Source organism: Pelophylax lessonae (genome assembly GCF_965119305.1).
Source record: "Pelophylax lessonae genome assembly, chromosome: 4".
Lineage (NCBI taxonomy): Eukaryota > Metazoa > Chordata > Amphibia > Anura > Ranidae > Pelophylax > Pelophylax lessonae.
In genome coordinates this window covers 664,133,595-664,148,894 of record NC_138771.1, presented here as the reverse complement: position 1 = coordinate 664,148,894, position 15,300 = coordinate 664,133,595, and the positions used below count along the sequence as shown (strand labels likewise).

Here is a 15,300-nt window from a genome sequence, read left to right as displayed (position 1 = left end):
TCCAGAGGGTGACTAATAATTTGGAATGCCTCCGGGAGCTGAGAGCAGTGAGGAGAAGGCCTCTTGGAGCTGAGAGTAGCGAGGAGAGCAGTGAGTTGAATGCCTTCTGAAGGTGAAGTGTTGGAGTTTTTCTGTGTGAAAAGAAAACGTCAGCTGAAAGACTTCTGAAGGTGAAGTGTTGGATGTTTTCTGTGTGCAAAGAAAACAAAGACTGTTGGTTTTCTGCTGTATGACCAGCAGTAGGTTGGGACAGACCCCATAGGTAGGTTCCTGTGTGAGAAGGTAGACGCCCCAAGTGGCCAGGGATTATTTTATGTTTGTTTTTTGAATTATGATGTTTTGGATGCTTGCAAATATTTGAAGAAAATTGGAAGAATAAACCATAGACTGTTGTTTTCAACTACTCCTCGGCTGTCTCTCTGTGTAACGAACCCCGTTACCGACCTAACCCCTCACAATATATATATACAGTATATATATATATATATATATATATATATATATATTGTAGCAGTGCGTCCCAGAGAGAGCCAGGAAAAGTCCTGTTCGGGGTTTATACATCCCCCAGGCATCTCTCATACATCTTTAGGGATCTCTGATCCATGATCCAGTTTGGATCTTGGTCCTCTTTCCCAGGCCAATTTAAACTCACCTGAGACAGACAGCCAGGGCTCTCTCAGCCTGGGAAATCAGACAACGTTTGTCTATGAGAGCAGAAGGTTGGTAAAACTGTCAGAGTGTGTCTGTGGAAGCTGACAAGCTGTAGGCTTGCTCAGCCAGGTTTAGTGAGGGCCTGCTTTGTGTGTAGTAAGCGCCGGGACACGGCTAGGCTTTTGTTTATTATTATTATTCCTGCTTGTATTCCTTAGCACTGTACAGCACCTGTATAAAGACTTGTATATAGCACCAATAAACACCGGACTGTTTGTCACTCCCACACTGGATTTGGTATCTGTGCCTGAAGGTTAGAGATGTATAGAACTGTTCGCCGGCGGACAGTTCCCGGCGAACTTAGCATGTTCGCGTTCGCCGCTGCGGGCGAACATATGCGATGTTCGGTCCGCCCCCCATAATACATCATTGAGGCAAACTTTGACCCTGAACTTTACAGTCAGCAGGCACATTTCCAGCCAATCAGCATACCTCCCTCCCACACCCTCCCACCTCCTATAAATAAGCAAGGGCAGCATCCATCTTAGATCATTCTGAAGCAGTGTGTGTAGTGAGAGTAGGGAGAGCTGCTGCTGTGTTAAGCTAGGGACAGTTAGTCAGTGTTCCTGGTCTTGCAGTGTTCTTGGTCCACTACTGCTGTAATATCAGCACCCCAAAAAGCCCTTCTAAGGGCTGGTATTTGTGTAATTTTTTTTTTTATATATATATATATATATATATATATATATATATATATATATATATACCTAGCGTCCCCAAAAGCCCTTTTAAGGGCTGGTAATTGAGTTGTTTCTTCTTATATATATATATATATATATATATATATATATATATATATATATATATATCTATCTAGTGTCCCCAAAAGCCCTTTTAAGGGCTGGTAATTGAGGAATTTTTTTTTATTTATATATATATATACATATATATATATATATATATATATATATATAGTGTCCTCAAAAGCCCTTTTTAGGGCTGGTAAGGTAATAGTTTTTTCTTTATATATATATATATATCTATATATATCTATTGTACACTGCAGTTGCCTGCCCACTGTGTGTGAGAGGCCACAGACCTACCACAGACTGTACTGTGTGCACACCACACTCATTTCGGGTGGCACAGGCACAGTACCTTGCATTTTAAAAAATATTTTTTTTTTCCTCTGTCATAATTGCAGTGAGTGCTGTGTCAGGTCCACAGAGTGCACTGTACCCACTGCAGTGCACTGCCCACCACTGATATATATACGGTGGCACAGCATCTTGTTGCAAATTGAAAAAAAAAATATTTTTTATTATTGCAGTTGCCTGGGCTGCCAGTTACTGTCAGGTCCACAGAGTGTACTGTGCCCACTGCAGTGCCACTGTGTGCCCACCCACCACTGATATATAAGGTGGCACAGCAGCTTGCAAAGTAAAATAAAATATATATTTTTTAAAATTGCAGTTGCCTGGGTGCCAGTGACTGCTGTCAGGTCCACAGAGAGTGTACTGTGCCACTGCCCACCCACCACTGATATATAAGGTGGCACAGCAGCTTGCAAAGTAAAATTAAATATATATTTTTTAAAATTGCAGTTGCCTGGGTGCCAGTGGCTGCTGTCAGGTCCACAGAGAGTGTACTGTGCCACTGCCCACCCACCACTGATATATAAGGTGGCACAGCAGCTTGCCAAGTAAAAAAATATATATATATTTTTTAATTGCAGTTGCCTGAGTGCCAGTGACTGTCAGGTCCACAGAGTGTACTGTACCCACTGCCCAACACTCCTATAGGGTGGCACAGCACCTTGCACTCATAGTACACAACACATTAAAAAAAAAATGACAGGCAGAGGCAGGCCACCCCGCCGTCGTGGTCGTGGTGCTGTGATTTCCTTAGGCCCTAGAATAATGCCCAGTGTTCAGAGGCCACCACAGTCCCTGAACTCAAAAAATTCTGAGGCCATAGTTGACTGGCTTACACAAGACACCCAATCGTCTACAGCTTCCGCTCGGAACCCTAATGCACCATCCTCCTCCAGCTCAGCTTCGGGCACCTCTCAATTTACCACTCGCCAGCCCGCCGGCACCACCACCAACACTAGCACCACAGCCGCTTCACTTGATCCGTCAGTGGAGTTATTTTCACATCAGTTGGAAGAAATAAGTGATGCGCAACTATTAGTGCCAGAGGATGTAGATAACGGGGATATGTCTCAGTCAGGCAGCATTATACACATGGACGTACATTGTGATGATGATGATGTTGTACCTGCTGCTGCTGCCTTTGCTGAGTTGTCAAGTGAAGCGGCTGATGATGACGATGTGTCTGTGGATGTCACCTGGGTGCCTGCTCGAAGAGCAGAAGAAGAGGGGGAAAGTTCAGATGGGGAGACAGAGAGGAGGAGGAGGAGACGAATTGGAAGCAGGGGGAGGAGGTCATCGCAAGGAGCTAGTGGCGCAGTCAGACAGTATGTAGATTCGGCACCCGGGGTCAGCCAGACAGCACACCAATCAACGCAAGCTGTTGCCACCACCAGAATGCCGTCCTTGCAAAGCTCAGCAGTGTGGCATTTTTTTTGTGTGTCTGCCTCTGATATCAGCGATGCCATTTGTAACCTGTGCCAAAAGAAACGGAGTCGTGGGAAGTCCAACACCCACCTAGGTACAACTGCTTTGCGAAGGCACATGATCTCACATCACAAACGTCTATGGGATCAACACATGAGTAAAAGCAGCACACAAACTGAAAGCCACCATCCTCCTCCTGGTCCAGCATCTTCAGCCACGTCAACCACTGCTGTCCTCCATGCCCCCTATCAACAACCCGCCCCTCCGCCTCTCACCTTCAGCAGTTCCTGCTTGTCACCTGCCCACAGTCAGGTGTCTGTCAAGGAAATGTTTGAGCGTAAGAAGCCAATCTCGCAGAGTCACCCCCTTGCCTGGCGTCTGACAGCTGGCTTGTCGGAACTCTTAGCCCGCCAGCTTTTACCATACAAGCTGGTGGAGTCTGAGGCCTTCAAAAAATTTGTCGCTATTGGGACACCGCAGTGGAAGGTACCCGGCCGAAATTATTTTTCACAAAAGGCAATCCCCAACCTGTACTCTATTGTGGAAAAGGAAATCATGTCACGTCTGGCACACAGTGTTGGGGCAAGGGTCCATCTGACCACTGATAGCTGGTCTGCAAAGCACGGTCAGGGCAGGTATATAACGTACACTGCGCATTGGGTAAACCTGCTGGTGGCTGCCAAGCATGGAATGCGTGGCTCTGCTGCAGAGGAGTTGGTGACACCGCCACGACTTGCAGGCAGGCCTGCTGCCACCTCCTCTACTCCTCCTACTCCATCCTCTTTGCTAACCTCCTCGGCTGAGTCCTCTTCTGCTGTTGCGTCTTGCTCCACACCAACTGCACCCCCCCAGCTCCCCAGGGGCTATTCCACATGCCGGATACGACAGTGTCACGCTGTCTTGGGGTTGACTTGCCTGAAAGCAGAGAGTCACACCGGACCAGCACTACTGTCCGCCCTGAACGCACAGGTGGATCAGTGGCTGACCCCGCACCAACTGGAGATCGGCAAAGTGGTGTGTGACAACGGGAGCAATTTGTTGGCGGCATTGAATTTGGGCAAGTTGACACATGTGCCGTGCATGGCACATGTGTTGAATCTGATTGTGCAACGTTTTGTGCAGAAGTACCCAGGCTTACAGGACGTCATCAAGCAGGCCAGGAAGGTGTGTGGCCATTTCAGGCGTTCCTACACGGCCATGGCGCACTTTGCAGATATTCAGCGGCGAAACAACATGCCAGTGAGGCGCTTGATTTGCGACAGACCGACACGTTGGAATTCAACACTGCTAATGTTCGACCGCTTGCTCCAACAAGAAAAAGCAGTCAACGAGTATTTGTATGACCGGGGTGCTAGGAAAGCCTCTGCGGAGCTGGGTATTTTTTTGCCACGTTACTGGACGCTCATGCGCAATGCCTGTAGGCTCATGCGTCCTTTTGAGGAGGTGACAAACCTAGTGAGTCGCACCGAAGGCACCATCAGCGACATCATCCCATATGTTTTTTTCCTGGAGCGTGCCCTGCGAAGAGTGCTGGGTCAGGCCGTAGATGAGCGTGAAGAGGAAGAGGAAGAGTTGTGGTCACCATCACCACCACCAGAAACAGCCGTACCATTGCTTGCTGGACCTGCGGCAACACTGGAAGAGGAGTGTGAGGAAGAGGAGTCAGAGGAGGAATGTGGCTTTGAGGAGGAGGAACACCAACCACAGCAGGCATCCCAGGGTGCTCGTTGTCACCTATCTGGTACCCGTGGTGTTGTACGTGGCTGGGGGGAAGAACACACCTTCCAAGACATCAGTGAGGACGAGGAATTGGACATGAGTAGCTCGGCATCCAACCTTGTGCAAATGGGGTCTTTCATGCTGTCATGCCTGTTGAGAGACCCTCGTATAAAAAGGCTGAAGGAGAACGACCTGTACTGGGTGGCCACGCTACTAGACCCCCGCTATAAGCAGAAAGTCTCTGATATGTTACCCAATTACCGGCAGTCACAAAGGATGCAGCAGCTACAAAATAAGTTTAAAACTATGCTTTACACAGCATATAAGGGTGATGTCACAGCACAACGGGAATCCAACAGGGGAAGAGGTGAAAGTAATCCTCCTCCTACCACCACAACCACGCCGGCAAGGACAGGACGCTTTACAGACGTCTTGTTGATGGAGGACCACCCTCAGAGAACGACTCGACCGACAGGTAGCAGACTACCTTGCCTTAACTGCAGATATTGACACTCTGAGGAGCGATGAACCCCTTGACTACTGGGTGTGCAGGCTTGACCTGTGGCCTGAGCTATCCCAATTTGCCATTGAACTTCTGGCCTGCCCCGCTTCAAGTGTGCTGTCAGAAAGGACCTTCAGCACAGCAGGAGGTATTGTCACTGAGAAGAGAAGTCGCCTAGGTCAAAAAAGTCTTGATTACCTCACGTTTATTAAGATGAATGAGGCATGAATCCCGAAGGGACTGACAGTGGGGGATGCATTTGACTAAAAAAGGCCTGGTGATGACTGAGATGCCTTGGGCTAAAAATGGTCCACACGCTGCTGTCTTTAATGATTCTCTGCATGCCGGATGACTTACGTGACGTCTCCGCCACCAAGTACGGTTCAAGCCGCAATGTTTTAGTGCACTTTCTGCCTTGAAAACCTAAATTTTTCAGGCCGCTGCTACAGCAGCGGCTACAACAATACCTACTTTTTCATGCATGTGTACATGCCTAATTTTTCTGGCCTCTGTGTCTGCAAAAAAACAAAAAACAAAAAAAAAGGCACATACATGTGTCAATTCCCCTTCGTGATCGTTACCTTGTCGTGGTGAAGGGGCTTGCGTATCACAATGAAGCGATCATCACCTCTAGGAGTGTATTGGCACACCCCAGATGATAAGGTTGTTGCTTCATTGTGAACAGACCAAAAGCGATCCGCAGGATAATTTTTCATAGAAAAAACATTCATTTTCTTTCATTCTTTCTGCGGAGCTGGGTATTTTTTGGCCGCGTTACTGAATGCTCATGAACAATGGCTGTAGGCTCATGCCATGCGTCCTTTTGCGGAGGTGACAACCCTGGTGGTCAGTCGAACCCAAGGCAACATCATTGACCTCATCCCATATGCGTTTTTTCTGGAGCGTGCCCTGCAAAGAGTACTGGATCAGACTGTAGATGAGCATGAAGAGGAAGAGTTGTGGTCCACTCCCCATCACCACCAGAAGCAGCCTTGTCGTTGTCAATTGCTGGACCTGTGGCAACGCAGAGAGAGGAGTCTGAAGAAGAGAAGTCAGAGGAGGAAGGTGGCTTTGAGGAGGTGGAATACCAGCCACAGCAGGCGTCCCAGGGGGCTTGTTCTCACCTTTCTGGGACCCTTGGTGTTGTACGTGGCTGGGTGGAGGAAGAGACCTTCAATGATGTCAGTGAGGACAAGGAACGGGACATGGCTAGCTTGGTATCCAACCTTGTGCAAATGGGGAGTTTGCGGTTGTGCAAATGGACTGACTGACTGTTAAACGGGGAGTTTGGTCTGTCAGAGTTTGGTCTGTCACTGTGAAGCGGGCGACGGGCGTAACCCTTACACTACTTGACCGATAAAACATCATACCTGATCGTATTCACACACTGGATGTTTTAAAGCACGTTATTCCAAAGAATTTAGGAATTTTAGGTGATTTATGCCCTTTATGGATCAAAACCCGACTCTGCGTCAACTACGTAATTTTCCATGGGAGTTTTGCCATGGATCCCCCTCCGGCATGCCACAGTCCAGGTGTTAGTCCCCTTGAAACAACTTTTCCATCACAATTGTGGCCAGAAAGAGTCCCTGTGTGTTTTAAAATTCGCCTGCCTATTGAACTCTATGGCGGTTCGCCCGGTTCGCCGGTTCGCGAACATTTGCCGATGTTCGCATTCGCCATTCGAACGGCGAATTTTAGGTTCGCGACATCACTACTGAAGGTCTGCTGATCCCAGGGAGCTTTGCACCTGCTACCTGTTCCCCAGCTTTCATATGGTGGAGGCCTGCGGGCAGTGGTAGTAAGTTACTACTTAAAGGGCCAGTACCTGGAGTGACTAAACAAGGAGGAAATCCTCAAACAATTGGTGTTATCCAATACTGCGCAGCAGCAAACAAACGCTGCACAACAGCAACAAACTATTTGCTTCAACAACAGATTGGTGCTGTACAAGAACAAACCCAGTTGATGCTTGAAAAACTGGCAAGTGCTGCAGAAGCAGACAGAAAGGTGTTGGCTGAGGTGGTGCAGACACTTGCACAGGAGTCTGCTGCTAAAACTGAAGGGGTTAGAGACTGCTCCTCAGCCATCCATGTGGGTCACTTCCTGTCCAAAATGACTGCTGATGATGACCCAGAGGCCTTTCTGGTTATGTTTGAGAAAACCGCTGAGAGGGAAGGCTGGCCCAAAACCCAGTGGGCAGGATTGATCGCTCCCTTACTGGGCAATCGCAGAAGGCCTATTATGATTTGGAGTCCATGGATGCAGGAGAGTATGAAAAGGTCAAGCAGGAAATCCCGGCACATCTCGGTGTCAACTTGGCCGTTCGAGCCCAGCGGGTCAACAGCTGGTCCTTCTGAGATGAGAGGCCCCCAAGATCACAGATGTTTGACCTAATCCACCTGTCACGAAAATAGCTACAGCCGGAGTCCTTGTCTGGGCCACAAATAGTGGAGCGTGTAGTCATGGACCAGTTCCTGAGGTCATTACCAACTCCTCTGCAGAAGTGGGTGAGTCAAGGAGACCCCAAGTCGGCGGACAACCTGGTGGAGCTTGTTGAGAGGTACTATGCTGCAGAGAACCTGGTCACCACCCCTACAGCCGCACGGACTTTCCACCCAAAGCCACGGTCTCCCGAGGCAACCGGTAAGACTGTTCTAGGGGAAGTGGGTGGTCAGCATGACAAGGAGACAGGGGGGAGGACTTTTGGTGCCAGAGCTGAAGCTTGGCGTCCCAAACAAGGGGAGCCATTGCCTGTCAGCAAACCTAACTGGGGTAACATCTGGTGTCTCCATTGCCAGGAACTGGGACATGTTGCAGCAAACTGTCCATTGACAGATGAACCCATGCAGTGTGACATGTCTCTTAGAAGGCAGTCTATGTTTGCGGCTGTTTCATGCGCTGCTGCGACAGGTGTAGGAAAACGCATATGCCAAATGACTGTTAATGATAAGCCTATTGCGGCCTTGCTGGACTCGGGAAGTCTGGTGACTTTAGTTAAAGCAGAAATAGTTAAAAATGTGAATTTAAATGCAAAAAAAGCTGCTGTGATCTGTGTACATGGTGATACTCGGGAGTATCCTATAGCTACTGTTAGCTTTGAAACTGATTTAGGTACGGTGACCCATCTGGTCGGACTTGTGCCCCACTTAGTGCACAAGGCCATCATTGGTAGAGACTTCCCTAAGTTTTGGGAACTGTGGGACCGTCCCGATTCGGTCACAGTAACTGACTCAGTGGCGGAGCCAGAACTCTTGGCCAGCGCCGACCATATGGGTTCAAGGGATTACTCTCACTGTTCCCTGGATTTTCCTTTCTCTGTTATGGCAGGAGAACTGGAGGAGCCTAAGGAAGTCCCCACAGCCAGTCAAGGTGGACAACCTTCTGCTGACCCTGAGGGTACATTGGAGTTTGCTGATCTTAATGTGCACAAGGAAAACTTTGGTACCGAGCAGAGAAAAGACCCTACCCTTGTCAGGGTCAGGGAGAATGTAGTAATGGTTAATGATGTACCTGTCGAACCAGGGGACAGGCCCTGTTTTCCTTTTTTCAGCAGCAATGAGGATTTATTGTATCGTGTATATAAAAAGAACAATGAAATTGTTGAACAGTTGGTGGTCCCTAAGCCTTACAGACGAGTGGTGCTGGAATTGGCTCATGGACACTTACTAGGAGGTCATTTAGGGGTTGAAAAAACACTGAAAGGGTGTTAGGCAGGTTTTACTGGCCTGGGATACAGAAAGATATTGACAATTATTGTCAATCTTGTCCTGTATGTCAGATGTCAGCCCCATTACACCACTTCCGAAGTCCTTTAGTGCCCTTACCCATTATTGAAGTGCCCTTTGAGAGAATCGCCATGGGCCTCGTAGGTCCATTCCCCAAGTCTGCCCGGGGTCATCAACACATTCTTGTAATCATGGATTATGCTACCCGTTACTCCGAGGCAGTTCCCTTACGCACTGCCTCCACTAAGAACATTGCTAAAGAGTTGTTCATGGTGTTCAGTCGCGTTGGGATCCCTAAGGAGGTCCTTACGGACCAGGGCACCCCATTTATGTCACGAATAACTAAAGAGTTGTGCAAGTTATTTAGGGTGACCCGTATACCACCCTCAAACTGATGGCCTTATAGAATGTTTCAATAAAACATTAAAGAGTATGTTAAAACAGGTCGTGGACAAGGATGGAAAAAACTGGGACTTCTTGATTCCGTACTTGAAGTTCGCCATCAGGGAAGTACCCCAGTCCTCTACGGCAGGGCTCAAAATTTCAAGTCATGAGCTACTAGCCAGGCCTTAAGAGTTACTCGCCACTTGTTGCCCCACCCAAACCCTACCCTGCTCCACCCCTAAACACGCCCTCGCCAGAGTGCCCACAGCGTGCCCCCTTAAATGTAGAGTGCCCACAGTATGCCCCCTTAAATGTAGAGTGGCCACAGCGTGCCCCTTAAATGTATAGTGCCCACAGAGTGCCCCCTTAAATGCAGCGTGCCCCCTTAAATGTAGAGTGCCCACAGCGTGCCCCCTTAAATGTAGAGTGCCCACAGCGTGCCCCCTTAAATGTAGAGTTAGCACAGCGTGCAGAGAGACCAGCGTTCGCTTACCTGATGCAGCGGTGGCTTCTCCTAATCCTCCGCGTCTCCCGAGTCCTCCTCCTCCTCCTTGGCCAATGGCAATTGTTTGCCTTTCAACCAATCAGGAAACGGGACCCGCTTCCTGATTGGCCAGGAGGAGGATCAGGAGGAGGATCCGTGTGACAATAGCGAATATTAATTCGCTATTGTCACACAGTGGGTGGCCTCGGGGCACACTGCTCTGCGCCCCGGGTCCACCCTTTTCTGAAGAACAATGCACTCACTATAATGCAGGCTGTGCTGTGAATGGCAGCGGTGGCGGTAGGCACTACATTCCCCATACAGCACAGCCCTTACTCGCCATCCTCATCATTCCACTCGCAAAATACGAGCAGGCGAGTGGAATTTTTGACGGCTGCTCTACGGGATACTCTCCGTTTAAATTGCTTTATAGCAGACACCCTCGGGGACTCTTAGACATAGCCAAGGAAACTTGGGAGGGGGAGCAGACACCCCACAATAGTGTCATTGAGCACATCGCTCAAATGCAGGACAGGATTGCAGCGATCATGCCTATGGTAAAGGAACACTTCCTGCAGGCCCAGGCAGCGCAACAGAGAATATACAACAGGGGAGCCCGACTCCATGTCTTCTCATCTGGTGACAGGGTCCTGGTGTTACTAGTTCCCACTGTTGAGAGCAAGTTCCTGGCTAAGTGGCAGGGTCCCTTTGAAGTATTGGAAAGAGTTGGGGAGGTCAATTATAAAGTGCATTAACCAGGAAAAAGGAAGCCAGAGCAGATTTACCATATAAATCTGTTAAAGCCCTGGAAGGATAGGCTGGCCTTGACTGCGAGGTCCGTCCGTGTAAAATCTAGGGGTACTGAGTCCCCTCTGGTCCCTGAGGTTACAATTCCAGACACCCTGTCTTATTCCCAAAAACAAGAAGCTAGAGAGTTCCTGATAAGGAATAGAGAGAAATTTTCAGAGTTACCTGGTACGACTTCAGCAGTTTAGCATGATATTGTTACTGAACATGGGGTCCGTGTCAAGCTCAAACCATACCGAATTCCCGAAGCTAGGAGAAAGGACATTAGTGACAAAGTAAAAAGGATGCTTGAGCTAGATGTCATTGAGGAATCCAATAGTGACTGGTCAAGCCCCATTGTTTTAGTCCCAAAACCAGATGGTACTTGGAGGTTCTGTAACGACTTAAAAAAACTCAATGCAGTGACAAAGTTTGACACGTACCCCTGCGCCTGCGCAGCCGGCTTGGGGGTGACAGCTGAGGAGATGCCCACAGCGATTATCATTACTCAATGATGTCATGGCGTGGGTTTTGTAAAGGAGGTATACAGATATGCTTATCAGGGGCTCAGCGCTGTGCTGGAACTTATTCACATTCTGCTTTTCGGGATCATTATCAGGTGCTGGGTGTGGGAAGAGAAGCATCAAGGAGTGAAATTAAGGATGCCTTTTTTGCCCTATCAAAGAAGTGCCATCCTGACAGTGATCCATCAAATCCTCTACTCCATGCCCAGTTTGTACGCATCAATGAGGCATATAAGATGCTGAGCAAACAGTCTTCCCGCAAGGAATATGATCAGGTCTTAGAAGCTATACGGAGACAAGGCCCGGTTTATAGAGCCCAAAGTCCTTATTGGAGCTCCAGCAGAGCAGACAGCACAACACACACTCATAGAAAAGAAGAGCCTTATAACTGGTCCTCTACAGACAGTGACAGTTGGTATTGGTCGCAGTTTGCGCCACAGTCGGATTTCAACGAGCCTGCAAAGCAGCGACAAGACCGCAATAAAAGCATTGTTTGGGGTTGCATATTGTTGGTTTTCTCAAGCATCTACCTACACTTCTTTGTTTTTAGCACATTAAGAGACATTCGTAATAAGGAAATGGAAGAACAGCAGCAGAAGATTTTGGATTTCTATAATAAAACAAAGGAGACTGCCCAGATGAATGGGATTAGCAAGCAACAAGAAATTCTAATACAGAGGCACGAAGAAAGGCTGAAGAAACTATATGGACTAGAAACTGAAACTAAGACTAGAAACTGAAACTAAGGGAGAACCAAATGATCAACCTTTAACCTTTTCCTCAAAACATGATATATTTTATAAGCTTATGGTGTAAATAAAAACACTAAAAAAAAAAAAAAAAAAGTTTGACACGTACCCAATGCCCAGAGTGGACAAACTTATAGAAAGACTTGGCAAAGCCCGCTATCTAACTACTTTAGACTTGACCAAAGGATATTGGCAAATACCCCTGACTGGTAGCGCCAAAGAAAAGACTGCGTTTGTTACCCCAGAGGGTTTGTTTCAGTACAAAAAAATGCTTTTTGGGTTGCAAAATGCCCCTGATACATTTCAGAGGGCCATGGACACGACCCTAAGACCTCACCGACAGTATGCAGCAGCCTATCTGGATGATATAGTGGTACATAGCACTGACTGGGAGTCTCACTTTCCCCGTGTACAGGCTGTTCTGGATTCCCTCTTCAAGGAAGGTTTTACAGCAAACCCAAAAAAATGTGCCATTGGTTTAGAGGAAGCCAGGTATTTGGGCTACACTATTGGTCGTGGAGTCATTAAACCGCAGTTAAACAAAGTAGAAGCCATCCAAGAATGGCCACGCCCTGCAAACAAGAAGCAGGTCAGAGCCTTTCTTGGGATTGCAGGATACTATAGGAGGTTTATCCCCAATTTTGCAACTCTAGCTGCCCCACTGACCGACCTTAGGAAAGGGAAAGAATCAGTAATGGTGAAATGGTCCCCAATAGCAGAGGAGTCTTTCCAAGTCTTAAAGAAGGCTCTTTGTGCACAGCCAGTGTTGTACTCCCCTGATTTCTCAAAAGATTTATTGGTTCAGACGGATGCGTCTGATGTAGGTATTGGGGCCGTATTGTTACAGGTACACAATGGGGAAGAACACCCTGTGGTGTACCTGAGCAGAAAGCTTAATGAACACGAGAGAAAGTATGCAGTCATTGAAAAGGAGTGTTTAGCCATAAAGTGGGCCTTGGACGCGCTAAGGTACTATCTGTTAGGGCGCCAGTTTGATTTGATAACTGACCATGCTCCTCTGAAATGGATGGCTCAAAAGAAGGAGACTAATAGACCGGTGAACCGGTGGTTTTTGGCTCTACAACATTACTCCTTCACTGTAAAACACAGGCCAGGTGTTGAGATGGGGAATGTAGATGCCCTGTCCTGTGTTCACTCCTGTTGGGCCACAGGTGTTCCAACCCTGGGGTTGAAACAAGGGGGGGGGGATATATAGCAGAGCGTCCCAGAGAGAGCCAGGAAAAGTCCTGTTCGGGATTTATACATCCCCCAGGCATCACTCATACACCTTTAGGGATCTCTGATCCATGATCCAGTTCGGATATTGGTCCTCTTCCCCAGGCCAATTTAAACTCACCTGAGAAAGACAGCCAGGGCTCTCTCAGCCTGGGAAATCAGACAACGTTTGTCTATGAGAGCAGAAGGTTGGTAAAACTGTCAGAGTGTGTCTGTGGAAGCTGACAAGCTGTAGGCTTGCTCAGGCTGTGTTAGTGAGGGCCTGCTTTGTGTGTAGTAAGCGCCGGGACACGGCTAGGCTTTTGTTTATTATTATTATTCCTGCTTGTATTCCTTAAAGCACTGTACAGCACCTGTATAAAGACTTGTATATAGCACCAATAAACACCGGACTGTTTGTCACTCCCACACTGGATTTGGTATCTGTGCCTGAAGGACTGCTTATCCCAGGGAGCTTTGTACCTGCTACCGTTTGAAGGAGACCCAAAAGTAAAATATTATGATGTTCTCATTTTTCTTCTTTTTGCAGTTTGTGGAATGAAGGAGAACCCAACGACGAAGGAGGCAATGAAAACTGCACGGAGATTATCAAACATATTCAGTCATTGAATGACGACCAGTGTGACATTAAGAAACATTCCATATGTAAAGCTCTGTCGAGGTGCTGAGATACGCTCTGTATACTGTGACCTCCCTTCTCTATATGGTATCTGCTTCCATGCTTTCCCAGGAGTTCCATGACAGTACTAGGAGGTTAGGTTGGGGGAAACCATTCGCTTTTGCTCTATGTTTTATTTCCATTGATTGAACCCATAGCTATGAGGTCTCTATATATCCATTCACTATGCCATTGTCTCCTAGCTGCCATGACCACAATACATATACAGTATATTTAGGTGGCGACTTTGAAGTGGTTTATTGGAGCTAAGAGTGACGCTCTCAGCCAAAACCTCGAAACCGTTTGTTTTCTGGCCGATGATTATCTTTCTTATAAAAGCGATCAGAGCAGCTGATTAGCCGCTGAATTGCTTTTAGCAGCAGTGGGAGGCGTCAACCCCTCCCTCCCATCACTTGCTGGTGTTTCCTGGGGTTTCCGATGGTGCGGCTGGTCATAGAGGTGAACAGTAGACATGTGCAGAATTTTATTTTATTCTATTCTATTGTTTTTTTCTATTCTATTTTTGTTCTATTCAATTGTTTTCTATTCGATTTAAATTCACATTCATTCTATTTGAAATTTGAATTTCAGAAAATGGGTATATTGTTTATTCTATTCTTTTCTATTTTCTTTTCTATTATTTACTTTATTCTATCCTTTTCTTTTCTATTTTACTATTTTCTATTCAATTGTTTTCAAATTCAAATTTTTTCTAGTCAAAATTCAAATTTTGGAGGATGGTTATATTCTTTTGATTCTATTGTTTTCTTTTCTTATTATTAAGTTATTTTCTATTCAAATTCACATTTATTCTATTTGAAACTCAAATTTCAGGAACACAGGTATATTGTTTATTCTATTCTATTCTTTTCTTTTTCTTTTTATTATTCTCTACTATTTTCTATTCTATTCGAATTTACATTTATTCTATTTCAAATTTGAATTTCAGAAAATTGTTAAATTTTTTTTCTATTTTATTTTCTATTTTTTTCTATTCTATTCTATTCTTTTCTGTTCTACCATTCTTTTTTTCTATTCTATTGTATTCAAATTCAAAATTCACATTTTGGAAGATGGTTATATTCTCTCTATTTCATTCTATTCTATTATTTTTTCTATTCTATTCTTTAATTTTTTAATATATTCTATTTTTTTCTATTCTATTTGAATTTATTCTATTTGAAATTCAAATTATGGAATATGATTATATTGTTTAGTCTATTCTATTCTATTTCATTTTCTATTCTAGTCTCTTCAAATTCAAAATTTTAATTTTGGAAGATGGTTATATTCATTCTAT

General features: G+C 46.2%; 1 protein-coding gene across 1 annotated transcript; it reads left to right on the top strand.

Moving 5' to 3' along the window:
• Nucleotides 1–11,284: 11,284 nt before the first annotated feature.
• LOC309554784 (dnaJ homolog subfamily C member 4-like) lies at nucleotides 11,285–12,097 on the top strand (the record flags this gene model as incomplete). Its single annotated transcript, XM_082256482.1, has 1 exon — nucleotides 11,285–12,097. Exon 1 carries the CDS (start codon nucleotides 11,345–11,347, stop codon nucleotides 12,095–12,097), a length of 753 nt encoding a protein of 250 aa, XP_082112608.1. The 5' UTR covers nucleotides 11,285–11,344.
• Nucleotides 12,098–15,300: the final 3,203 nt, after the last annotated feature.